Source organism: Molossus molossus, unplaced genomic scaffold, assembly GCF_014108415.1.
Source record: "Molossus molossus isolate mMolMol1 unplaced genomic scaffold, mMolMol1.p scaffold_m16_p_19, whole genome shotgun sequence".
Classification (NCBI taxonomy): Eukaryota; Metazoa; Chordata; class Mammalia; order Chiroptera; family Molossidae; genus Molossus; species Molossus molossus.
The window spans coordinates 9,974,746-10,001,268 of record NW_023425354.1 but is presented as its reverse complement, the minus strand read 5'-3'; the positions used below and the strand labels follow the sequence as shown (position 1 = coordinate 10,001,268).

Here is a 26,523-nt window from a genome sequence, read left to right as displayed (position 1 = left end):
CGCAGATCCTGGGGGCTGAACCAGGAGGCCATCTGCCTCTTGCAGGAGCAGAACCTGACGGAAGGACAGGCAGGTGGAGGGGGCGGGCCTCCCAGGAGGCTGTCAGTGCTGGGCTTGGGCTGGTCCAGTGGGTCTTGACCACAGCATGGCCAGGAGAGAGAGGGACCAGCTGGGCCCAAGGTCGTTGTCTTCTTCCTGCAGCGTGCTGGACATCTTCCCGACCGTGGTTGCCCTGGCCGGGGCCAGCCTGCCCCGAGGCCGCCACTTCGACGGTCTGGATGCCTCGGACGTGCTGTTCGGCGGGTCGCAGACTGGGCACAGGGTAAGTGGAGGAGATCTGTACCCACCAGGCCCTTCAGGGGGTTGGTCTGCTGCCTCTCACCTTCGTGCAGACAGAGCCATCCGCAGAGGTGCCCGCAGGTGGCTGCTCCAGACTCAGGTTAAGAAATCCTGGGTTAGCCCGGCCGGTGTGGCTCAGTGGCTGAGCATCGGCCCAGCACCAAGAGGTCGCCGGTTCGATTCCCGGTCGGGGCACATGCCCAGGGTGTGGGCCGGATCCCCAGTGGGGGGCATGCCGGAGGCGGCCAGTCGATGTTCTCTCTCATCAATGTTTCTCTCTCCCTCTCCCTTCCTCTCTCTAAAATAAATAAAGAAAAAAATTTTAAAAAAAGAAAGCCTGAGGGTGAGTCCCGAGAGAACCTCTTCCACTCCTGCCCCTCTTCCTCCGTCGTCAGCCCAGCGTGTCACCCCAGAGGCAGGTCTCCCCGTTTGGCTGGGGGTGGGTGCACCGGGTGCTTATTCCCCCCGAGAGAACTTGGGGTGTCAGGGACAGTCCCTGGGCTCCTGGAGGGCCCAGCATGAGGCCCTGCAGCCCCCACACTAGCTCTGGGGCCCCGGGGTCCTCTCTCGGGTCCCTGAAGCGGAGCGGGAAGTGCCGGGCCTGACGGAACCTGTCACTTCCCTGTGCTTTCCTTTCGCCAGCGGGGAAGAGGAAGCGGGAGGCGGGAGAGGATGGAGGAACCGGCCCCGTGTACGGCTCTGTGAGCGCGGGCTTCTCAGGGACCACACGTCAAGGGTTTATTTATAGTTATGTCTTTACTGAGGGTCACACGGAAGTGACTCAGACGCTGCTCAGATGGACCGTGGCAGCCACTGACACAGCCCCTCGCACTCGGCGGCCTGGCGAGCCGCACACTGGGCCTGTGGGCGTCACTGTGCTTCTGTGAGCGCACGCTCGTGTCCAGGTGTCAGATGAGGCCTGGCGTGTCCCCCCGAGGACCGCTTCGCTCCGGGGTATCGGACCCTCTGAGCCGCACGCCCCCCGGCCGAGCCCCACTCCTGAGCAGCCGTGAAGCAGGAAGGTGGCTTCCTCCTCTAGGCTGCAGGTGTGCAGAAGGTGGCCCCGCGGCGTGTCCAGGCCATCGGCGAGGGGCTCCAGAGGGGGTGTCACCGTGGCCACTGGCAGGATCACTGGAGTCACCAGGAAGTGCTTCAGGGACTGTGGCCTCCTAGATGTCGTCCGGTCGCCTGTGGAGGCAGCTCCTCACACTGACTTCCGTTCTCAGGGCAGGACACGCGCTCGCGCCTGCAGACTCCCGGGCCATCCGCAGGGCTCAGCGGCCGGTGGCCCGTGCCCAGCCGAGGACCAGACACACCGTTTGGGCTTCTCTTGGGAACGTACCTGTGGTAGCACAGCTGCCGTCGGGCTGATCTCCCAACCACACCCGCGGCCCGGAAGGAACCCCCAGGATGTTGTCTTCCCGCAAAAGCGCATGGGAGCAGCACCTGGGGGCCATGCCCCTCCGAACCCTGGGGCACAGAGCTAGTCACTGGCCTTGGTCTGAATTTGGCCTTGGACTTCTCTGGTCAAGCTACTAAAGAGACCACAATAAATCATCTCTAGTTTGCTGAAGGAAGGCCAGGAGATAAAACTGTGAGTGATTATATAGATATACGTGTGTGTACACACATGTACATACGTGACTTTTGGCATAAGCACCGTTTGATTGTGCTCACCCTTAGATGTGTCCTGGGCTTACAAGGGTTCTGACCCTGATTGGTTGAGAAGAAAACTGCTCTGGGTCCCGGAAGCTCAAAGTAACTGCTCATCTCAGTACAATATGCAAATAGATCTCAGCATTGGGTCTTCCCCATTTTGCACATTAAGTCATCCGGAGCCACTTAACTTTTCGGTACCCTCTCCAAGGCCTTTGTTGAGAGGTTTAAAGGCAGATTAATGGGCTATTGGTTTTCCCGCTGAATGGTCCACTCACTAGCCACTCCATCGGCAGCTGGGGACAGCGTGTGATGTGATGTTCAAAGCCCAAAGCAGCTGACACCGTGCTGCGTGTTCCTGCATTTGCTGAGCCTTCTGCTTCCGATCTTGACAGGCCCAGGTCTGGCAAAGAGGGCACCCCAAGGCGGGGAGGGTGCAGAGCCTGGCACCCAGCTCTTATCTGTACTCACCTGTCTCCCAGATGAAGTGGGAGCCTGAGGTCCCCACTGCTCGAGCCATATCTCAGCCCCAGGTTGCCCTGCCCAGGTCCGAACATTGTCAACAGAGGGAGGGCTCGCTGCTGCCCAGCCGGCGGGAGCTGCTGTGGGCTGTGAAATGCTTGGAACATCCCTGGAGGCCAGACACGGAAGGAAAGGGAGCTGGATGTCATCTCTGGAACGCGATCCCTTCTCCCCGGGAGGCCCCAGTGGTGGAAGACACCATCCCGAGGGGCTGGGGGAGGGCTGACCTTTTGGAGAAGGCGAGCTGTGCACCCCCACCCCGTGGGGGGGATGGACGGGCCACCTCCTGGGGATGTGACCTGGGCACTGGCCTTCAGGACCAAAGGCGAGGTGGCGCTTCCGTGCGTAAACACAGCGGTAACACGAGGCACACGGGCAGGAACGGCCACCACGCCCTGGCCGGTTTGGCTCAGCAGTTGGAGCGTCGGCCCGCGGACCAGAGAGTCCTGGGTTCGGTTCCTGCTGAGGGCACGTACCTCGGTTGAGGTTCGTCCCCAGCCCCGGTTGGGGTCGTGCGGGTGGCAACCACTCGATGTGTCTCTCACATCGATGTTTCTCTCTCTCCCTCCCGCTCTCCCTTCGCTCTATCTGAAGATGAATGCAAAAATGTCCTCAAGTGAGGACAAAAAAAATACAATAACAAAAGAAAGGCCACCAAGAAGCACAAGGCGTTTCCGGGAGGTCGTTTCATCTTTGGAATTTGGACTGGGCGACCTCGGAGAGGAAACCTCTCCAGCTGTGACTCAGGGGTGGGTTTGCCAGCCTCCTTCCTATGTCCTACAAACAAGAACGCCAGCGTCAGCCCGCCGAAAGGGGCACAGAAAGGCATGCACACTCGTCCTCGGGAACCCGTCCGGATTCTGAGCGCGAGCCTTCCCCAAACGGACTGCGGGCGTTGCCGCTGGTAACGTCGGGTAAACATTCCGGCCGCACTGGGCCATTTCTGTTGCTGAGCCGCGGAGGCGATGATCCGAACCAGCGGACCTCGACCCCCATCTTCTGGACGCGGGGTGCATCCGAGATCAGTTGACAAGAGGTTTTCCAAGTCCCACTTCCTGCGTTCTCCAGAAGGAAACCAAACAGCCTCCTGCGGTGAGAGGCTTGGCTTCCTGCAGGCTTGGAAGAAGGGAGGGTTTTGAGTTACGACTTCTTTTCCTGTTTGGAAGGAGCCTGCTGTCATCACGCTGGCTGGGGAACTCGAGGGCTGTCACGAGAGCGCGGAAGGAGCAGGTGTGGGAGGGCCCCACCCTCGCACCCTCTCCGAGCCGGGAACTTGAGGGGACAGCTGTTTACTGCTCCAACAGATGTTTCTCATTTTTTTTTTTTAGCCCCGTGGAAACTTTGAATCATATAAGCGCCTCTCCAGTGATATAGGTCGGTCATGATTCATACAGGGTGGCCTCCCACTTCCAACCCAAACCCACCAACTGACCGAGGACACCGGTCACTGATTTCCTGCCGACCTCTGCCCTCGGGATCCCTGAATTCCGTGTTTCCGTTCTGTAGGGATCCTGTCATCTGGGACCTGCCGAGGAAAGTCCCCTCGGCCCAGTGGGGTAGAACTGAGTCAAAGGTGGAGACCTCTGTTTCAGGTGTTGCCCATTTCTGGCCAGATCACACCGAGAGGCCCTCTCCAGGTGCCTCCTTAGGGCCTTGCTCACGTGAGAGCCAGAAAGTCGACCGGCTGCTGAAGCAGCCAGTTCGCAAAGAGAGCTGAGGATCACGTTCCAGAGTCCCCGGGAGTCTCGGGAACACGCAGGTCCCCGGGCCCCATCTCGAACCTGGAGGGTGGAGCCGGGGCGGGGCCGCCTCCTGGGCATGTGGCCGGCGCCCTCACCGGAGCCCCGCACTGAGAAGGACCCGGTCTGGGTCCTCCTGCTGGGTCCTCTTGAAGGCTCAGTGTTGGCACAGGGTTTCTTTCATTCTCGTGTTGTGATGGACCCTGGAGCTTGTACAGCTGGTACTGTCAGCACAGCTGTACCCGTTCCGGTCAGGGCACAGAGCTCCCGGGAGCGGGCCGGTGTGGATGTAGGCCCGAGTGTCGGTGTCTGGGATGGGGTGGGCGAGGACATGGGGTGGTGGGAAGGAGGGACCACGGCAAAGGAAGGAGTGCTTCCCGGGGTAACCCTGCCACCCTTCCTCAGGCGCTGTTTCACCCCAACAGTGGGGCAGCCGGGGTGTACGGAGCCCTCCAGACCGTCCGCCTGCAGCGCTACAAGGCCTTCTACGTTACTGGTGAGTTCGTGAGGTGCTGGCCCCTGCCCCTACTCCATCTGGACTCTCACTCGGGCCTCCAGGAATGAGTGTGGGTGGCCCTCCTTTGGGGAGCCCTCAGCACCTCTGACAGTGCACCCCCCCCCCCCTCAAAGCCTGGCCCAGCAGAAGGTCCCAGGCCCCACGGGCCCGGCACAGGCCCTCTACACCCATAATATGCGGCAAACCAGGTCTTCCTACTGTTACATTTCCAGCAAGCTCAGAGCTAGTCAAGCACATTGGTATCATTCCTTTTCACTTGAAGAACATTTTATTTGTTAATGAAATGCAACCGAGTGAGTGCATTTGGAGATCTGATTGGCTTTATTAAGTGCTTCACGAACTGGCAGCTGGCCATCTAGCAGCTAGAAGGGGTGCACTGGGTGGGTGTACAGAATAGACGGTTTTTATAGGCAGAAGGGCTTGGCAGGGGATTTATTAGAAAAAACAGAAAGGATTCCTTTTAGGGTAGTTATCTTCTTTTAGGGGACAGGAATGGCAGGGGTTTTATCCTGCAGATCACCTCACTAGTGTTGATCAGGAAGTTCCCGGCTGATTGGTTTAAAATTCCACTCCCGGGAGATGCTGAAACTGCAGTCAGGTTAGTGAGTTTTGGGTTAGCACAAGTGACTCCATTTTGGCCTATTGTTTTCTTTCTTTCTTTTAACATATTTCACTGTTATGCTTTCAATGCCAGTTAGGACCGACATTAAGTGGAAGCTTAGAAGTATTTGAAAGTGTAATTTACTCAACAATAGACGGTTTCAGAAAATAGAATTCAGAGCTCTATTTAGGAAACCGACAGAAGTCTCTGCTTCTGGGTTCATTCAGTGAGTGTCTTAAATGTGTGTGTTAGGGATGTGATACAGGCCCTGGCCTGTTTGGCTCAGTGGTTAGAGTGTCGGCCCAGACCAAAGGAGTCGTGGGTTCGACTCCAGTCAAGGGCATGTACCTCAGCTGTGGTTCAGTCCCTGGCCCTGATTGGGGTCCAGTGGAGGCAACCAATCGATGTGTCTCCCTCACATCGATTCTCTCTCTCTCTCTCTCTCTCTCTCTCTTCCCCTCCTACTCTATCTGAAAATACATGGAAAAATATCCTCTGTTGAGGATTAAAAAGAAACTGCCAGTTACATTCAGGCTTCCTGTGTCCTGGGTCCCTCCCCTTGCCAGTCTTCTCCGTATTGCAATCAGCATGTCAGACCTCAAACCCAACGCCACCTTCATCATAAAACCCCCTCCCATCTTCCCAGGCCTATAGGATCTGAAGAAATCGCATATTTATCACATTCTGCTGTACGTCGAACAAACTTAAAAAGAGACTGGAGGCTTTGTCAGAAATACATGATAAAGATTTATTTAAGGGTCTTAGAGTTTGCGTGCTGGGAATACAGCTCGGCAGAGACCCTGAAGTGTTCCAAAGAAAAAAGAAACGCTAAGCATCCTTGTAGCAAACAGTCCGTTCTTGAGAATTATGAGTCCTGCATTCCTAGGATTCGCCCGGGACAGTCAGTCAGGTGTCTGGTGGATGCAGCCGTGCGTCCTTCGGGGTGATCAGGGGGTCATCTGCAGCTCGGGTACGTATGTCCAGGAGCGCCGCCAGGCGTTGCTGCAGGCCTGGAAAGTTCAAAAAGTGTACATTCCTGGCTCTTACACGAACAGGATCCTTTCTTCAGGCCTCCGCCTTCGGAATGTTAATTTCAGCGGCTTCGTCCAAGTGACTCCATTTTATACACTCCCTATTTTCACTCCTTCTCACATCTGTGCCAGCCCCTGAGGTGCTTGTTTTCTTTCCCGTGCCGGCTTTAAGCTGTCTAAGCTCAGCTCTCTAAGCTCTTGCATCTCTGTTTCTTTCTTTCTTTTTTTTTTTATCCTCACCCGAGGACATTTTTCCATTTTTTGTACAGATAGAGCGGGAGGGAGAGAGAGGAAGAGAGAGAGAGAAACATCGATGTGAAAGGGACACATCGAGTGGTCGCCACCCACACGACCAACCAGGGTTGGGGACAAACTGCAACCGAGGTACATGCCCTTAGTGGGAACTGAACCCAGGTCTCTCCGGACCGCAGGCCGACGCTCTAACTGCTGAGCCCAACTGGCCAGGGCGTCATCTCTGATTCTTGAAGTGCACGGCACCATATCTTATACCTAACTTCTAACATTTTTTTTTTTAAATGAATGAGAAACAAACAAACCGCGCCAAAATCTGGGACCTGATGGGGACTCCAGTTTGATTCAGTTATTTAATGTCAGAACTTTCCCAAGGATTATATAATCCAGAACAGAAATGATTTTCTCTGAGTGTAAATAAGTAACCCTGAAGAGAATGTGGCATAAAAACAAATCCACTCCTATGAGTTCATCCCTTGGAGGATATTAAAAATGCCACAGCCGTCTTTGATCCTCCAAACCCTCAAACGCAAACCGGTCAGATAATTGTTACACTCTCAGATGGAAATTTGCTAGATGACAGCCCTTACATTACATAGGTCTAAGAGGTATGGTTTGCCCAGGCTGAGTTCATTTCAGAAGTAACAGCCCTGCCAGGAAGCCCTCGGCATAGTCTTGGAATCATACATGTTACCATGAAGTAACAGGACTGTTCTAAGTGATCGCAATCAGATAGGAATGATCATACCCAGGGGACATCTGTTCTGAGGCGTCACCAGACTCCAGGGAGATTCAGGGAGGGGAGGACCGAAATCTCAGCAGGTGGGATGACACGGAATAGACTGATTCCTCCCCCTGCGCCCCCTGAAAGTCTGCATCCGTGACTTACAGCTGGTTTTGGAGAAGCTTGATGGACTGGCATCCACTGCGTTAGATTAGAGAAAGATGTGTGTCCTGGGATGAGGACACGATTTGACGGGCATCAACTAGGCGTGGCCTTGGAAAGGCAGCCGGTCCATTTTGACGTGTGGCCTAGAACTGAAGTGTCTTACTGTTTTTCCATTTTAAAAAAGGTAATCGAGGCAAACTTTACACACAGTAAAAGGCACAGATATAAATGGTACAATCTGATGAGTTTTTAATCAATGTGTATACTTGTATAAGTACCCTCTTAATGCTGTGAATTACACCAATTTTTAAGTGTTACGTCAACTTGGAATTCCTGCACCAAGCCCACTTAGCTGGATTTGATTTGCTAAGATTTTGTTTATGATTTTCCTTTCTTAGAAAGTCTGTGTCAGAGTTTGGTATCAAGGTTTTGTCGACCCCATAAAATAAGTCGGGAAGTGTTTCCTTCTCCTCTGTGTTCCAGAAGGCTCTGTGTAAGACTGGTATTATTTCTTTTATGTGTGACTATATATAACTGGGAAACTATTTGGACCCGGAGGTTTCTTGATAGAAGAATTCTTGGTTGTAGATTTCATTTCTTTAATAGATACAAGGCTATTCATATTTTATATTTCTTCTTGTATCAGCTTTGGTAAGTTATGTCTTTCAAATAATTTGTTCATTTCTTCTGCGTTGTCCAATTTATTGGCATAAAACTCCTAATATTTCCTTATTATCCTTTTGTTAACCATTTCTGCATCTGTTGAGATGCTCATTTTTGGGTCCATTATTCTATTAACATACATTGTTTTCCATTGTATGTTGAACAAATCTTGCATCCCTGGGATAAATCTCACTTGGTCACGGTGTATAACTTTTTAAATATTCTGCTGGATTCTGTTAGCATGTGTTGAGGTCTTTTTAGCACGTATATCCATAAGGGATACTGGTCTGCAGTTTTATGGATTTTGTTATGGCAGCCTGTGCTGACTAATACAGCATTTATGGTATCTTCACATCTTCTCATGGCTGGATAACATTTATTTTAGTGCTAAGTAACATTCTGTTGTGTGGACGTACCACAATTTATTTACCCATTCACCTGCTGAAGGACATCGCAGTTGCTTTCAAGTTTTTGCCATTGTGAATTGTTTTGACAATTTTGCTATAAATATACATGTGCAGGTCTTTGTGTGGACATACATTTTTTTTTTTTATCCTCACCCGAGGACATTTTTCCATTTTTTTTGTTCAGATAGAGCGGGAGGGAGAGAGAGGAAGAGAGAGAGAGAAACATCGATGTGAAGGGACACATCGAGTGGCTGCCACCTGCACGACCAACCAGGGCCGGGGACAAACTGCAAACGAGGTACGTGCCCTTAGCGGGAACCGAACCCGCGTCTCTCTGGACCACAGGCCGATGCTTGAACCACTGAGCCAAACCGGCCAGGGCCATACATTTTTTTTTTTAAATCCTCACCCGAAGATATTTTTCTATTTATCTTCAGATAGAGTGGGAGGGAGAGAAACATCTACGTGAGAGAGACACATTGACTGGTTGCCTCCCACACGACCCTGACCGGGGCCAGCACGAACCGCAACCGAGGTACGTGCCCTTGGCCGGAATCGGACCCACGACTCATTGGTCTGCAGGCCAACGCTCTAACCGCTGAGCCAAACCGGCCAGGGCTGCACATACATTTTTAACTCCATTGAGTAAATACCAAGGAAGGTGATTGCTAGATCATCTGTTAAGAATCTCTTTTGTTCTGTTAAGAAGCTACCAAACCATCTTCCAACATGAATGTATTATTTTGGATGCCCACTAGCGGTGAGTGAAAGTTCTGTCCCTCCGCACATGCGCACTTGGTGTTACTAGTGTTTTCAAGTTCGGCCATTCCCACAGGTGTGGAGTGGTATCTCACCGTTGTTTGCAGTTACCTGATCATATGATGCTGAACAACCTTTCATAGGCTTATTAACTAACTGTTCAGGTCTTTGGCCCACTTTTTAATTGGCTTGTTAATGCTCTTATTGTTGGCTTTTACAAATTCTTTGTGTAAGTCTTTTATCAGATATATAAACAAACAAACAAATAAATATATATGTGTGTGTATATATATATATATCAGAAATATATATATATATTTGCAAATACTTTCTTCCCGTCTGTGACTTGTCTCATTCTCTTGACATTGGCTTTCACAGGCATTTGTTCTGCTCGGTGCTCTCTGAGCTTCCTTGGTCTGAGGTTTGGTATCTGACCTTAATTTGGGGGAAATCTTAGTCATGATCTCTTCATATATTTGTTTGCTCCTTTGTCTCTTCTCCTTCTGGTGTTTCCATTATGCATTTGTTGTAAGTTCCGTAGTTGTCCCACAGGTCTTGGTATTCTGTCCTGGGTTTTGTTTTGTTGTTGTTGTTTTGTCTTTGCTTTTCAATTCTGGAAGCTTCTTTTGAGATATCCTCAAACCCAGAGATTCTTTCCTTAGCCATGTCCCGTCTAGTGGACCATCACAGGCGTCCTCCTATGTCTGCCCTTCTTAGACTCCCCGTCTGAGAAAGGACGGGCCCCCATGGGGGTTTGCACTCTCAGACCTGTGCAGGCTGAGGCTCCGGCAACCCATCAGTTACCTGAGGTTCCCCTGCCCTGCGCTGCTTCCCGGGGCGCTGCTCTGACATGGTGTTGTTCTCTTTATTCGCCTGTGTCTTCAATTTGGGGGGCGCTGATTGGCCCTGTGACCTCACTTCTCTGCAGATCTAAGAAGCGTCGCTGCTCCTTCCGTTTGCTCTGCTTTCTCCCTGTTAGGATGGAGTGACGGCTGCTAAGCTCCCTCCACGCTGGGCTAGACACGGGAAGTTGTCCAAAAACTGGACATTGTGGATCATGCATCGTAGAGAGTCAGACTTCTGTTACTCAAGGAGTGTTGATTTTTTCTGTTTTGTTCTCATGGGCAGTTAATTACTATCTAATCCTCTTAAACATGTGCAGGCTTGGTTTTTCCCCTTGTTGGAACCGGCTCTTTGAGATTTGGTCCTTGATCTTGGCCACGAGCCTCGTCCTGGGACTTGGTCCTTAATCCTAGCACTGACCTTTGGGGACATGGGTGGAAAATGGGGAGGATTTACGAGGCCTTTGTGACTTCACAGGACTCACACTCGGAACTGTGCCCTAGCACAGAAGAGTCTGCTGAGCACTTCAGACTTGCAGCTGCCGCCGGAACTGGGGTCCCCCGTGCACAGTTTGGGGCTCAGCCAAGGATGTGGAGGGACTTTATTTGCAGACTTTGAGGCGGCTTCCCCTCGTGGGTTCTCTCCTACCCAGGATTTCGCTCACTCATTGTCATCTGTCGTGTTAGCCCCGAACTCTGTCCCCTGACACCTCGAGCCAAAGAGACCACAACCTTCTGGGGTCAAGCTGCTCTGTGCTACATAGACGGGGTGGGGGTGCGGTCTTCCCAGGGGAAAACACTTTTATTTTTTTAAATTAAAAAAAAAATTTTTTTTTTTATCCTCACTCGAGGACATTTTTCGATATTTTGTTCAGATAGAGTGGGAGGGAGGGAGGGAGAGAGAGAGAGAAACATCGACATGAAAGGGACACATCGGGTGGCTGCCACCCACACAATCCAACCAGGGCTGGGGACAAACTGCAACCGAGGTACGCGCCCTTATTGGGAACCGAACCTGGGTCTCTCTGGACTGCAGGCCAATGCTCTAACCGCTGAGCCAAACCGGCCAGGGCGAGGGGGAAGAACACTTTTAAACACACACCCAACCCCACATGGCTTCCTTCTTTCAAGGATCGCATCCCTTTTGATTTCTGCCTGCATCGGTTACGTTCGGTGTCTTCGGTTTTTTCTGATGTGTTGCCTAGAAGGCACGGTTGTTGTCTATAGGGTTAGTTATATGCAGACAACCCTGTATTCCCTCCTTTGGAAGCCTTTAATTTTTGTAACAGGAGCCCATCCCAACCTTCACTTGATTGACTGCCGAACCTCACGTGGCCGCTCCTTAGTGTCAGTGAAGAGCTAACCTTGACCCCAAACTCAAGGCACAGAACAGTCGGGATCCCCGTCACAGGAGGACCACCATCAAGGACAGCTCCCTCCAGGCCATGCGATCTCCTCCCTCTTGTCACTCACCTTCAGATCTCATCCCTGTCCGCAGTGGCCCAGAGGGCAAGCCGCAAGCTCGGTCGCGTGGCGTGGGCCCGCAGGCCTGCCTTCCCCGAACGGCTCTGGGTGCCACGCCGTCGTCGTGCGGATCCAGGGCGTGATAAGAAGCCATCCGCGGCCCACCCCAGCCACACAGCTGTGTCTCTGAGTGTCCGAGGAGCCGCTGGGAAAAGTTCTCCACACATCAGTGCCGGAGGGAGCTCTGTGTCCCCCGAGCGACTGGATCTCAGTTTCTGGTTTAGGGACGTGTGAGCGCTGAGAAGCCCGGAGTCGGGGGAGGTCGTTAGGACCTCCTGTAGGTCCCAGGACTAGCCTTGCCTTCATTCCTTCGTTGATTCATTCTTGTCAGAGACCTTAACTACTTTTCTGCATGGAAAAGGCAAGCAGAAAAGAAGTCACCTGGCCCTGGCCGGCTGGAGGGTAGGCCTGAGGACCAATGAGTCGCGGGTTCGAATCTGATCAAGGGCATGTACCTCGGCTGCAGTTTGTCCCCAGCCCTGGTTGGGTTGTGCAGGAGGCAACCAATTGATGTGGCTCTGTCACATCGATGCTTCTCTCTGTCTCTCTGTCTCTCTGTCTCTCCCTCCCACTCTATCTGATAATAAGTGGAAAAATATCCTCGGGTGAGGAATACAAAAAAAAAAAAAAGAAGTCACCTGAGTCATCAACAACCAGGGATGCTGCCATCATGCCAAACATTTAGCACCCCTCTTTGGGACGGCCTGGGCAGCCAGACTCGGATTCATACAAGACCCTCAACGTCAACCCCGGGTGAAATCAGTCACCCTGTCCGCTTGCCCGATGTACCAATTTGCATGTTATTTGCTCTCCCAGAGATCAGTTAAAAAATATCCACTCCCAAAGGGCGGAGATGAAAGATGTGAGTGAATGTTCTGCCGGCGGTGCGGCAAGTCCCGGGGAGGTTCCGGGTCATCTGGACGCAGGAGCACTGCGGACGAGCAGAGACCCCCAAGGTCATTTCTGTGACAGGAGAGCAGTCATTTGAACAGTCAAGTCCTGGTGTGTCCCCTCTCGCGGCGTGGGTCTCGAGCTGGGTCTGACGGGTATTTGTCACCCTCTCTCTAGGTGGAGCCGAAGCCTGTGATGGGAGTGTGGGGCCTGAGCGGTATCATGAGCCCCCCCTTATTTTTAACCTGGAAGATGATGTTGCAGAGGCTGCACCTCTGGGAACAGGCAGCGCCGAGTACCAGCGCGTGCTGCCCGAGGTCCGAGGGGCGCTTACAGACGTCCTCCGCGACATTGCTGAGGACAGCGTCTCCAGCGCCGACTACACTCAGGACCCCTTGGTGACCCCCTGCTGCGACCCCCACCACACTGCCTGCCGCTGCCACACCGCCTCCCAGACGGCCGCTCCCACCAGCAGAGCCACCAGGAAATGAGACGGGCAGGTTCGCGGTCGCCCGTTACTGTTGTGCGCGCTTTGGAAGGAAGGCTGTGTTGTCAGGAGGCCCCCCGTTGCGTCCCCATGGTCCCTCTGCACGCTGGCTCGAGAGGACAGCGGCGCAGAGCTGGGATGGGCTCAGCGGCGGACCAGGTCAGGCCCCAGCTTCTGAGCGTGGGCCACAGCTTCACCGACCTGCACACTGATTCGAGGATTCGACAAGGCAGGACAGGAAAGCGCCCGGCACGTGTCCTGACTCCTGAGGCAGGCACTCGGTGTGTTTTAGTGTTTTGTTTTGAATGCACCCAGTTTCCCTGGTCATCATAGTAGAGACCTGTGCCAACTGGCATCTAGTGAGGTTTCTCCATCTTTAATACACACGCAGATCACCTGGGAGCCCATGACGGCTCCGATTCTGACGGGGTGGGTCTGGGCTGGGGCCCGAGCTCCTCCGTGTCCGGGACGCCCCTGGGGGTGCTTGGGGGGCGTGGATGGTGACTAGGCACAGTCAGGCGTTTCCAGGTCTCCACGCAGAAGAGCCCACAGACACGTCCATGGCCCTACCCGCCACCCCCACCCACCCCTTTTGAGGTCAAATGGCCGTATTTTAACGATTTTAGTTTTTCCTGCTTCTTAAAACCACGAAGAAATAAATGTTTAAAGCCTCCAAAATGCATTGCTGTGATTTTATTCTTAGTGTCCTAACTGGGGCTCAAAGGTATAAGTGATTTATTCCAATCACTGCAAAAAACAAACAAACAAAAAAAAAACTCGGTCTGGCTAAAATAGTCTCTTCCATGTATGTAATATACAAGAAATACAATTCGAAGACATTTTCCTGTAAGTACATTTTTACACAGCATACGTTTTAAAGGATGCCCTTTTTAATATAAAAGTCCGGGTATAGACCAATATGGTGAGTTAGTATCGACAGTGGCTGTAATATATTGAAAGGGCGGGATGTGTATACCGTGTCTCCCGTGCCCACCGGCAGCCAGGGCTGAGGGCTTGGTGAGCGGTGGACCATGTCCTGCGGCTTAAGTGGGCGGCGCCTGGGATTCCTGCCCCCCATTCTGCGCCCACCATCGCACGCCATTCTTCCACCTTCCTCGTTCTCTCCAAAACCACCTGACAGGGGTGTCCTGATTTCTGAGGCACGCTTCTCATCATGACTGCTTCGCTTTGCCCTTCTGACTTCCACGGCACAAGATTATCTACCGAAATCAAAACAGAAGGGCCTTACTCTTTCCGGGAAGTCTAGTAAGCAGGCTGCATCATCAGCAGGTCTGTGCCCACCAGGGTCAGCAGGGAGGCTGGGCATACGTGGCCACAGAAGGTCCACCTGTCTTATTCAGGTGAGGATGAGTATGGCACAGTTTCAGAAGATACTATGTATGAAATATCTGTATGTGTGTATATATATGTTTAAAGGCTCCTCTTGTAAACACAGACTGCTAAACCACTATTAAAATGTCAGTAAATAGCCTCGGTCCCTGTCCCCCTATTCTTGTTCACGAGAGTAAGACTAGTGTCAGAAAACATGCAGATACGGAAAGGTTGGCTTATTACTGAAACGAGCTGCCCACCCTCCTGAATTCTGCAACTTTTAAGGTACCAGAGACCATCAGGTCTCTTTTCTGTCATTGCTCTAGGAGCAAAGTAAACCCCAAGGAGCTAAGAGGGACCAACCCAGGGAGGTGTCAGTATATTTTTTAAAGCCCCCTAGTGATGCGCCATGTTGTCAAGGCAAAGGCCCCCGGAGCCCACGGTTGTGTCTATGGAAGTGATGTTAACCACGCTGAGACTTCAGGGTTCCTGCACAGCCCTGGAAGCCTTTAAGAAATGTGGACAGAGATGTGGATTCTGGACAGATGTGTCTGTAGCAGGCACAGGAGAATCAAAGCAGAGAGAGGAAGCTGTCTAGCATCTCCAGTTGAGTCTCTAGCCAGTAAGGGCGTGGCCGAGACGGCCCACGTTGCGTGAGCATCCCAGGAGCACTCGCGTTTCTGATCCTTGTGCAGTGAGGCGGAGACACCTGCCTGCTCCTGTGTCCGTGTCTCATAGGAGCATGGCCCCTTCCCACCGTCACCTGCAGGCTCGAGGCCAGGCTGGGGTCTGATGGCCACCAGCTCTGCACACAAGCTGCCCAACTCTTGCTCAGGTCTGGCCACTGTTCTAGGAGACCTCATTCCGTGACCCTGCCGGCAGGAGGCCTTCCTCGTATAGAAATAAAAATCCCTGACACAGTGTAAACCGACTTGCACTCCTCTGGTCCTTGAGAGGGAGACAGGACACCGGGCCAGAGCCCAGCTTCCTGGCGTGTGCAGGCCTCGGCACTGGGCCTTAAGCATCCCCAGGTCTCCTGACTGCACACGCATGCCCACACGCTGCACCTGTTCCCTTACACTTGGGCAGGGGACCACCTCCCGCTCGCCCTGTCCGAGTGCTCAGAGTTCGTAAATGTGAGAGGTTGCACGGTCTGCTCTGAGTACAGTTAAGAACCATGACCTTCTACAGTGGTCACAGACTTTTACCAAAATGACTGAAAGGGAACCTAACAGTCACCTTCCTCCCCAACTGCTTCTGACTTGCTCTGGCTCCTGGAAGATGCCACTTCAGGTCAACCACCACCAACTTCTGGTGACAGAAACCCCCCTGTACGGATGGTCGGGCCTGAGAACCCAAAGGCAGAACAACTGGTCGACTGGGAAGCAGTGAGCCAACAGATGTTCTTAAATTTGTAATTAGTACTTTTTAAGAACCACTGCTCTCCACTCCTAAAGTATAAACTTTCCTGGTTGGCAACGTACTTGGTGATCTGTCTGCTAAGAGCCACAGTGAAAATCTCAAGCTGCAATCCAGAGACTTTGTGGAACTCACAGCCCGAGCCATGCACGACGTGCTCCAAACCACCCTTAAAAAAGCTGACTGTGCTTCCTAGGTTGTCCTAGGGATCTGTGCAAGCAAGGAGCCAGACCTGCCCTCCATCCCTGTGCAGAGACAGCTCCACCGACACGGAGTGCTGGCCAGACGGCACCCACTGAAGCAACGCCCAGCGGCTGTCTGCCTCCAGGAAGGTGGCTCCGCCGACTCTCCAGGTCTCAGCCCAGACACTGCTCCTGTCCTAAGCACAACTCTCCGGCCGTTCTCTGACCGGAACTCCCAAGAGGCGTCTATGGGTTGCTCTACGTGGAAGCTTGAAGAATCAGAAGCTAAGGCGGCCATGGCAGCCACCCAGGGAGAGCATCTTCTGTTCAGACAGGGCTGCTGGAAGAAGCCAAGCCCAGGGCCAGCCCAGAACAGCTGAAGCGGGAAGCTGGGAACCCAGCAGGAGCGCCCCGGGAGCTCTCCACACGGCTTAGTGAACAAGGGCTGGGGTCCGCCCTGTCGGAGCTGGAGGAGGCTCCAGCTGGCCGCGGGGCACACTGGCCCAGCCGTTAGAGGGTCGTCTTTAGTGCAAAGACGGCAGCGTTCTGCACAAGCACCCCTAGGAGCCTCACGGAAGTAAGAGTGAACACAGGCAAAGGTTCCTGCCTTGGGGGGCAGCCACGACAGTGCTAAGGAAGTGAAGTCACGGCCTCCAGGCCCCGGGGGGCAGCGAGCCAGGCCACCGAGACTCCCTGGGTTAGTGCCCGGTCCTCTGCTGTGGGGGGGAGCGCGACACCCAAGGCGAGTGTGCGGTGGCAGCGAGGGTTAGTTCTAGGCTAGGTGGCGGGAGTGCCCTGGCCGCCTGCAGGAGGCGGAGGCTGCCCTGGAAGCACACAGACTGAGCTGCTCTCTTAAGGGTTCCTAATGCTCACAGGGGGGAACTCATTCTCATCATCCAGACACACTGGTCCCGTCGCAAACTCGTGTTCAGGAATAACCTCTCCTCGGAGCGCCCCGCCGTCCTCAGAATAACCTGCAGACCAAGAAGGGGACGTGAGAGAGGCCACAGGGCCTCTTCCTGGGCCACGACCCCGCGCAGGACCTCGGAGAAAGGGAGCGTCCAGGGAAGCCCCGGAGGCCGCCTCTGCCTTGCAGGTGAGTCCAGCTCCCCACCACGTGATGGTCTCCGAGCCTTTGCGAGATGGGCAGCCGGGCCTCACCCACCGTCCACCCAGGTGCCTACCCTTTCCACCGTCCTCGGAGGCAGAGGGGCGTGTTAGGGAAAGGGGCCTGTCGTGTGGGGCCTGGGGGGCCACGGTCGAGTTCAGAGGCTCTTCCCGTGGCCTCTGTGGGTCAGGGCGCGCGGAGGGGAGAAGGGGCGCAGTCGGCACGCCCCCACGGCCGCTCACCTGGCACCGTGGAGGCGGACGAGGAGCTTGGTCTGGCCACAGTGGCGGCGTAGGACTGAGGTAAGGAAGGTCTGAGGTCATTTTCCTTGTTCTCTTCTGTTGTTCCTGAGCCAAGCAACCTAATCGGGGCAATGAAGAGGGAGAGGCACCAGGTCGCTCACGCTGGGCACTGGAGTTCCCGGATAGCCCTCCCCGGGCCCTGCCGGTGTGCGAGCTGGAGGGACCCTAAGCTCCCGGGGCCAACCATGCAACGTCACGAGGACCCCTTTCCCTTAGGCTGAATAAAGGACGACTGGCCCGGGGCTTTTCAGGGTACACCCAGGCAGGGACGCTGAGACAGCTCGCAGGGCTGCTCCGTGGGGCAGGGGCAGCTGCGTCCTGCCCACAGGCGGGAGAGGTCATCCCGTACTGGATCACAGAGGTCAAGATGACTTTTCAATTCCATTCAGTAAATATGCAGGGTGTCCCCCCAAAATGTATGCAGGGTGTCTGTAGAGTCTACTGCATTGTGAAGATGAACTGTATTTTAGTCAACACTGGCTTCATACTTATCCAAAGTGCATACGTGTTTTGGGGACGGCCTGTGTTTCTGAGCACCCGTTATGTTTTGATCTGCATGCGATTCACCCTGGCACCCTCCCAGGAGCGTGCGGCATGGTGAGGGCACCTGGCCCTGAGCCCCACCCAGAGCAGGTGCCCGCTAGAGGCTTGGCGCCGAGGCTGCCGGTAAAGGAAGAAGGGCCGGAGGCCCGGCGCTCGTCCCTGCTCTCTAGGCAACTCGACGCAACCGGCTGCAGACGGGCCGCCTGTGGGCACCAGTAACCACCTGTGAGTCTTGATTAGGACACACTCTCCTCCGTCCTGAGGGTCCAGGTTGTAGATGTAAAGGTTTCCGTCCAATGAAGCAACTAACAGCCTCGGCAGTTTCTGGATCCTGAGAGCGAGCGGAAGGTGCCGCGATTACAACAGGCTTCACTGGCGAAAGCCCACTGCCCCGACCGTCCCCCACCTCTGCCATCGCGACCCTTAGCCCCTGACCCCGGAGCTGGGTGTCTGCCTCCTCCTCTGCGTCTGACCTAGGCCTGTGGCAGAGACAGAATGACCTACGTACACACAGTTACTCCCCGAAGAGCTGTGCCAACGAAGACATTAGCTTACCTGCATGAGACGCTGTCTCTACCTTATCTCCGCCCTTAACAGTGACAAAAAGGAAAAAAAAACGTGGAAGACTGGCTCGACATCTTTGCTGGCTGGTGTCACAAAAATTTTTAAATGTTTAACTCCTTTTAAACTCCGTAGATAAAGCATCTGTCAACCCCACAGGTGTCTGAACCCAGACAGTGGAATGAGAGCGTTTTGACGTAATTATGTAAAAACAGAAATCGTCCTCAAGACAGTGTCCCCATAACCTGCAGGTGGATTCCTACGCCAGCTTCCAGCTGCCCCCCGGGAAACTAACCGGGCAGGCAAGGCAGCGAGGGGGACTGCGGGGCTTCCGTTTTGCTCACCCGCCTCTTGGCCATCTTTTCCTCTTTCTTTTTCCCTCCGCCCGTGTCTGGGGAGTTTGTGCTTTGCGGAAATCAGTGTGTACCGTGTTGAGAGTGGGTGGTGCGATACGTACGTTGAGAGGGTGCAGATGTTCCTCTGTCCGGAGAAATTCAAACGCCCGGTGGCAAAGGCCCTGTCCTGGTTCATCATGTCCGACACCTGGGCGGGGAGGTAGTTGGAAGCAGCCATGAACATCTTCCCCATGTAGCCACTCCAGGTCGAAGGCTCTTCGGGTCGACTGGGGGAGCAACGCACAGGCGAGGGTGAGCCTGAGCTGCGGGAACCCCCACACCCAAACGTTCTGAGCCGCGCTCCCCACGGGGGAAGGAGGCCTTGCGTGAAGCCCTGTCCACCTGAACCGCTCAGGACACGAGGGCACGGGCCTGCTCGTCCGTCCGCACAGCCGTTACAGAGCTCCCAAGAGGTGTTAGCGCTGTCCCGCGTTAGACAAGTTACACCTGCCGGGTGGCCTGATTTCTAGGTCTCTGCAAGGAGGCTGGGGGGAGTGGGACGGACTGCGCTCTGGACTCTGTGAAGTAGGTTCGGGCCTGCCCTGCGTTGAGGGAACACACCGAGCTCAGTGTGAAGGCCTTCGGGCCAGACGGAGTGGGAAGCAAACCTCCGGGCCAGACGCTGGGGCGGTGTCTGGTTACAGCCAGGAGCACAGGTACAGGGCCATTCCTGCCGGCGGAGAGCGTTCAGAGGGACCTGGGCACCCCCTGCGGTCATCCGACCTCACCCCGGGGCCTCCACCAACGGGGTGACTGCCCTGCTGCTGCTCCGTGAGCAGCGTGGCAGGGACCAGGTGGCCACACCTGCCGCGAGGCTGCTTGTCTGGGGACCAGGTCCCGGCGGGGAACACACACCACAGCTCAAGCTCTGCCGGTTACTTCTCACGCTGTTACCAGCTGCTGGCTGGTGTGTGGACAGACCTCCTGGGCCCCGTGTTCCCAGGAAACGGCGGACCCTTCTAGATGTGCCGCTCCCGTCCTCTACTCTCACTGTCCTCCCTGAGCTCAGCGCGCAGGGCGGGATGGCCCAGAGGTACCATATCCAGGCCCTGCGTCCCAGGCAGAGACACGGCCCCGGAGAGCGAGAAGAAAAAGGAGCAGTTAATACCACGGGCCCCGTAAAGGGCAGGCAGTAGCTACCCCAGGACCACAGAGGACAGAGAGGCGGACCGAGTTCCTCCACCTCCCGGTTCCCGTTTTCCTCATTTGCACAACAAATGCCGGGCGCTGAGCTGTGACCGCTACCCAGGTAACACGCCCAGGGCCCAGCGCCAAGCTTGGCACACGGCAAATGCTATCGTATACGATGGTGTTCCGAGGCGGCGTGATGGAAGAGGTGCTGGGTGGCGGCCCCTGGGAACAGAGCTGTCTGAGGAGGGTCACGTTCCAAGGGGCGTAGGCAGGAGACCAGTCCACTGAGATGCAGGGTGGACCGGTCAGAAGAGGCTGGAAGGAGGGCCTGAGTCATGAGATGTTGAAGACGGGGGTAGGGCCGTGGCCAGAGAAAGGGGACCGAGACGTGAGCCACCTTGCACAGGACGTGTTAATGCTCCGCGGATGGCTGAGGCGGGCAGTCAGGAGGGACTGGAAGGTTCTGTTCCTGGTCACCTGAGATCACAGGCAGACACCGGACAGCCCGGGGGGGAAATGAGGTCGAATGGCCACTTCCTGTCTTAAGCACAGGTAATGACCCCAGGTAGACACGGCTGAAGCAGCGGTCAGGGGGCGCCCAGTCACGCCCCTCACGACTGAAGGGGATCTTTTTGTTTCAATCCTCACCCAAGGATATTTTCCCACTGATTTTCAGGTAGAGTGAGAGGGAAGGAGAGAGAGAGAGAGACATCAATGTGAGAGAAACACATTGATTGGTTGCCTCTCACACGACCCCCACCAGGGCCGGGGACGAACCACAACCGAAGTATGTGCCCTTGACCGGAATCGAACCCACGACTCTTTGGTCCGTGGGCCGACGCTCTAACCGCTGAGCCACACCGGCCAGGGCCTGAAGGGGAGCCTAACAGCTCAGCCACGTGCCAGTGCTCCAACCTGCTACTGCAGGCGATGATCAAACCTCCGGGAGAGAACAGGGCTTACGTTTGAGGAAAGGGACAGAAACGTCTAGAAGATGGATGTAATCTTTGCGAGAAACATGCAGAGTAAGAACTGCAGGGCACAGTGGGCCTTGGGATGCACACGGGGCGGCTCCCCAGGGCTGCGGGCAGGCTGAGCCGTGAGAAGGGCCCAGAGAAGGGGTGACAGCAGCCAGCCTGGAAGTCCACGGCGCAGGGCCTGGCTGGTGCCCTTGGATGGGGCACACAGACCCACACTGATAACATGAGATGCCTTTCTTTCCGTCACAGAAGAAAGGTTTCTCTTGGGACAGCTGTGAACCCCAGCAGGGAGGACTCAGTACTGGGGACATGTACTCGAGACACTTTGGAGGTTCCCCTCTGGAAGCCTGGCGGGGCTGTAAAAGGTGGCGCTTACATGTGACCCTGGACTTGGAGCAGAGGCCGGCTCTGAGCAAGACATGGGACTTCTCCGAACCTGTTTCCTCGGGGATGAAACTCCCTGCCTGCCTGCCTTCCCGGAACACGGTGGGGACCCCGGGAACCCGTGGTGACGCCCCAGGAACCATGGAATGCCCCGTCGGTGTGGCAGCGCCATGACCGCTGACTGCACCACCTGCTTTCTGCGTGTGCTCGAGCCAACACCTCGTTCCATGTCCTGTCACACTGGAGAGAAGTGTCAGGAGACACGAGGGGCCTGAACCCCCCGAGGGCGGTGTCAGCCATCTACCGTGCAACTAGAGGCAGGTCTTGACCGTGGGTGGAGGGCTGGGTGGGAGGAGACCTCGTCGAGGCTCTCCGGCTTCTGAGTGCAAAATGTCCCCAGGAGAGGACACGGGCACGCAGGTAGCATGTACTTAGCACTGTAAATTCATGCTCACACACGACAGCAGGCAGAGTTTCTACGAATGGGCCCTGGATTCCCTGGCCCGGTGCCTGCACCGTGACCGCGATGGGATAGCAGTAACTATACCCAGCTGACTATAAGCAGGGAGCTCGTCCAGGGGCCTTGGTCCCATCCTGTGAGCCCTGAGCAGCAGAGAGTTCCCTCTGACGGCTAGCAGGGAGCTCGTCCAGGAGGCTTGGTCCCATCCTGTGAGCTCTGAGCAGCAGAGAGCTCCCTCTGACTGCAAGCAGGGAGCTCGTCCAGGGGCCTTGGTCCCATCCTGTGAGCCCTGAGCAGCAGAGAGCTCCCTCTGACTGCTAGCAGGGAGCTCGTCCAGGGGCCTTGGTCCCATCCTGTGAGCCCTGAGCAGCAGAGAGCTCCCTCTGACTGCAAGCAGGGAGCTCGTCCAGGGGGCTTGGTCCCATCCTGTGAGCCCTGAGCAGCAGAGAGCTCCCTCTGACTGCAAGCAGGGAGCTCGTCCAGGGGGCTTGGTCCCATCCTGTGAGCCCTGAGCAGCAGAGAGCTCCCTCTGACTGCTAGCAGGGAGCTCGTCCAGGGGCCTTGGTCCTATCCTGTGAGCCCTGAGCAGCAGAGAGCTCCCTCTGACTGCTAGCAGGGAGCTCGTCCAGGGGGCTTGGTCCCATCCTGTGAGCCCTGAGCAGCAGAGAGCTCCCTCTGACTGCTAGCAGGGAGCTCGTCCAGGGGGCTTGGTCCCATCCTGTGAGCCCTGAGCAGCAGAGAGCTCCCTCTGACTGCTAGCAGGGAGCTCGTCCAGGGGGCTTGGTCCCATCCTGTGAGCCCTGAGCAGCAGAGAGCTCCCTCTGACTGCTAGCAAGGAAGGAAGGCAGGAGGAGGCATCAGAGAAATCTAAGCCCAGGAAGGAATCACCGCGGATGAGTTTGGAAGGGGACTTCCAGCTCCAGGTGCGAACGCAGCCGCTGACCCTGGGGTTTCTGCCTCCCCAGACCCTGAGCGGAGCACTCGGCCGCCCGGGACCACGGACCCACGGAACGGAGGTAATGCCTGTTTTAAGCCACTGCGTCGTGGTCATTGGTTATAGCAACAACAGGAAATGAACATGCCCGGCCCTGGCTGCATTCACACACATGCTTTTATCCTGCCAACCCCACCCAGGCCTGCCACAGGCACACTCACGGGCACGCAGAGTGTCTGCCGGGCAGGGCAATGCAATGATATGTCACTGTATTTAGAACGACACCGGCTAATAGTTATCAGTGTTTGGTACATGCCAGGTACTACACTACACGTTTAGGTCAAGGAACCCAGTCAACCCTTACAACAGCCTAAGATGTGTAGACAATGAATCTATACCGAAGTCCAGAAAGATTACATTACTGCCCCAGCGTGAGTGTCCCTAGACTTTGCCTCCATGTGTTACCACGGAGGCTCAGCCAGCCTACACTGGCCACACTGGTGAGGACGTGACAAGCAAGGCTGAGGCGATGGCCTTCACAGAGGAAGAATCATTTGCTGGCGGTGGCCCCTAGCACGGCAACCAGGGCCTGACGCCTTTAGCCGAGTGAGCGTGTGACGCCCGGCGCCCACCTGTTGGTGAGGTGTTCCAGCTTGAAGATGTGCACCGTCTCGGTGTTGCTGGAGGCGCAGAGGAACTGCGAGTCCATGCTGAAGACGAGGGAGCTGATGGTCACGTACCTGGAAAGCAGTAACGCATGGACTGGGGAGCGGGAAGGGGGGGGGCTGCTGATCGCGCAGAAGTCCGCTTTCTGAGGCGGCTGAAGGGTCTGGGCATGCTAAAATCTCCCCGGCATCGTGTCATTGGTTTGAAATGAGTGTTGAAAGACTCATGCAGGGTCACGGGCTCAGGCAGGCAGGAACGAGGCACGCCCCTGCCTGTCACGGGAGGCTATCCAGCCGCTCTGCACCGACTGGCTGCAAACCCTCAGCCGCGGATCCCGGGCCACCACCCTTTTTATCTCCACAGAAGGGACTCGGGAGCTACTTTTGGATGGTGACTCCTGCTGTCTCATTTCTCCTTTGCTGCCCACCCCCCGCCGCCCCCCCCCCCCACATCAAAAAAGGACTCTGGTGGCTGAAGTCCTGTGTTAAAATGGCCTTTTTGCTCTCAGGTGTCCTGAGCGGTAAGCGGGCCTCTAGGTCAGTTACCCGTGAAAGTTTACTTCTGTCCCCAGGGGCACAGAGAGGAGGGTGGAGCTGCCCCCCGGCCTCCCCTAGACGGATGCCAGCCACCCGCTGCAGAACCTCCGCGGGTGCTGTAAAAGGGGTTTGCAGAGAACACGCACCTTTTCATTCCTCTCCGAAACTCATAGAGCTTTTGCCCGTCAGGCACAGAGAACACCCGGATGACCGTGCCCTGGAAAAGAAAGCAGGTGGCCATTTCAAACCATGAAGGGCTCACACAGACACGGCCCTTCAGACAGGAGCTTGTCTTACTGGCGTCGAACATCTGTTCCCGAAGAGGAAGTTCGAAGTGTTAGGCGGGGAGGCCTCTTTGGTTTGTCTGTGTGCCATTCGAGCGATTCCCGGGTGTGTCTGTGTCCACTTTCCCTCCCGCCCTGGCCCAGGGCTCTGCGGGTGTTCACCCCAACTGCTCTGGCTTCCTAGAACAGCTCGTCTCTGCCGGGCAAAATAGACCTGTTCTTCCTGGCATCTGAAAACTCAACCTGATCACATTCCCTGAGCATTCTAATCGGAAGAGATCAATCCGTCCTGCTACACAGCGAAGCGTTCGGTGGAGACCACCTTCGTGAAAGGCAGCGTCTGTCGTGCCTAGGATGATGGGCACACACATCTCTCAGTCAGACGGCAGGTTTTTGGGCCAAGTATCTTGCGTCTTGCCTAGCACAGGCCTTTGGTCTACTGAATTAATAGATGCATCACTATACCACAACGCGCTGGAAATTCTTCTCCTGAAATGGGTCCTGAGCGCGTCCCCAGACTCGCTTCAGCAGAGGGACACCCCGCAGACCCGCAGGAGGAGCGCCGCGAGGGTGCGGAGCGCACTCACTTTTTCGGAAGCGCTCGCCAGTTTGGAGCCCGAGGCGTTGAAGGTGACAGCAGCCAGTGTCCCCTCGTGGGCAGCAATAGTGCAGACTGTTTTCTGTTGGTGAAAAGGGAAAACGGATAGTGAAGCCGGGGAAGAGGGAAGCAGGATTCCCCCTCCCGAGAGCCCCTTCCTCCTTCCTCCTTCCTCCTTCCTCCTTTGCCGGGTCCCCTGTCTCTCTCTTTGCAGCGGACCTTGTACATATGAGCTGGACGCCGTTTTCTGGTGTATCCAGATTCTGCTTCAAGGGCCACTCCGTGTCTATCCCTTTTCCTGCCCTCGGGAGGACGGACAACCAACTGTGCCTGCCGTCACAGCCGCGGGCCCTCCCCGCGTGCATCTTTGGGGGGCTCCCACAGCAAACCTGCCCGCTCTGTAAGCCTGGGCAGCAGAGGAAGGAAGCTAGAGCTGCACGTGATCACGGGCCGGGCCACGCTGCAGCATGACACCGTCAGGCCGACGCCGGGCCAGCAGCGGGCCGTGGTTTCTATGACGCTGCAGATGTCTGCCTTGGCCTGCCACACTGCCTCCTGGCCATGTTGACCGATGGCATGAGGGTAAATATCATTACCTTTTCCTCCACGCCCAACCGCTGTGGCCAGAACAAACTCCCCAAGGTTGCTTCCGCCTCTGCACCGCTGCCCCCTGCACCCCACCCCCCTGCGACAGAGCCTGCTCATCACCTGCCACTCCCTGCAGAGCCAAACAGGTGGGCAGGGGCAGCCCGGTCCCTGTCAACTCACCAGGGAGTGCCCGTCGTAAAGCACAATCTCCCCTGTAGTCAGGCTTCCAGGATAGGCCACGTAAGAATTGGAATGGTTGATAGAAAGGGCGCAAAGACCTGGGGGAGAACAAACGGCAGATGAAAAGCCAGGGTCCAGAGAGAGAACTTAACCCGGAAAAGGGCCCCTGAAAACGGTGCGCCTACACCGCCACCTACTGGCGAGGGGAGGAACGGCTGTGCAGACATTGACTTGGGGTTGATGATGACCCTAACTTAATCCAATAAAGTAAATGTACAGGGGAAGACCTCCTGTTAGACAGTGGCCATGTCTTCTTCCCGCTAAGCAACCAGGATTTCGAATGTTTAAAACACTCTTCTTCACATTTTACCCCAGGCCTCTGAAATCACATCGGCTTCTCTTCCGATTCCGCTACCCTCTGGGCACACAGGAGAATTAACTGATAACTGAAATAACACTTCCTACTGTGAAAGGCACAATGTGCTAGCCTTCCGGCGGGTGATTAAATACAGTCGTTTCCAGTTGGGGAACGGGAGGTGGGGAGGGTGAGGACCTATTTAGACAGCGCTCATTTCGGGGCGGGATGTGCTGCCTTGATTAGGAAAGGGTGCCTTCGGAGGTGGAAGTTTATTCAGGGACCGCACCTGCCCTCAGGATGGTGTGTCTGCCGTGGACACCAACTAAGAAAGGATATTTGGGACTGAAGACGTTTTGACAGTATTCTGGAAGGGTACACAGCCAATCAAACCATCGAACCAACATAAGTCACTTTTATTTATGAGGGGGTTCAAGGTGTGTGTGTGTGGGGGGGATCCTAATAG

The 26,523-nt window shown here is 55.3% G+C and overlaps 2 protein-coding genes across 4 annotated transcripts in view; one reads left to right on the top strand and one right to left on the bottom strand.

Annotated features, from left to right (window-relative positions):
- The window catches only part of ARSG (arylsulfatase G), a 105,999-nt gene extending 92,623 nt beyond the window's left edge, over nt 1-13,376 (top strand). For both annotated transcript variants that reach the window (XM_036268097.1, XM_036268098.1), the window contains exons 10-12: nt 202-322; nt 4,662-4,752; nt 12,810-13,376. In XM_036268097.1, the coding sequence (XP_036123990.1) occupies nt 202-322; nt 4,662-4,752; nt 12,810-13,123 (526 nt within the window). In that variant the 3' untranslated portion in view covers nt 13,124-13,376. The remainder of the gene's footprint in view (nt 1-201; nt 323-4,661; nt 4,753-12,809) is intronic.
- A 421-nt stretch (nt 13,377-13,797) lies between these two features.
- The window catches only part of WIPI1 (WD repeat domain, phosphoinositide interacting 1), a 31,785-nt gene continuing 19,059 nt past the window's right edge, over nt 13,798-26,523 (bottom strand). For both annotated transcript variants that reach the window (XM_036268730.1, XM_036268731.1), the window contains exons 5-13: nt 25,703-25,800; nt 24,924-25,016; nt 24,199-24,269; nt 23,483-23,590; nt 19,024-19,188; nt 18,229-18,336; nt 17,403-17,521; nt 16,926-17,026; nt 13,798-14,339 (exon numbers count right to left, since the gene is read on the bottom strand). In XM_036268730.1, coding sequence (XP_036124623.1) covers nt 14,292-14,339; nt 16,926-17,026; nt 17,403-17,521; nt 18,229-18,336; nt 19,024-19,188; nt 23,483-23,590; nt 24,199-24,269; nt 24,924-25,016; nt 25,703-25,800 — 911 coding nt within the window. In that variant the 3' untranslated portion in view covers nt 13,798-14,291. The remainder of the gene's footprint in view (nt 14,340-16,925; nt 17,027-17,402; nt 17,522-18,228; nt 18,337-19,023; nt 19,189-23,482; nt 23,591-24,198; nt 24,270-24,923; nt 25,017-25,702; nt 25,801-26,523) is intronic.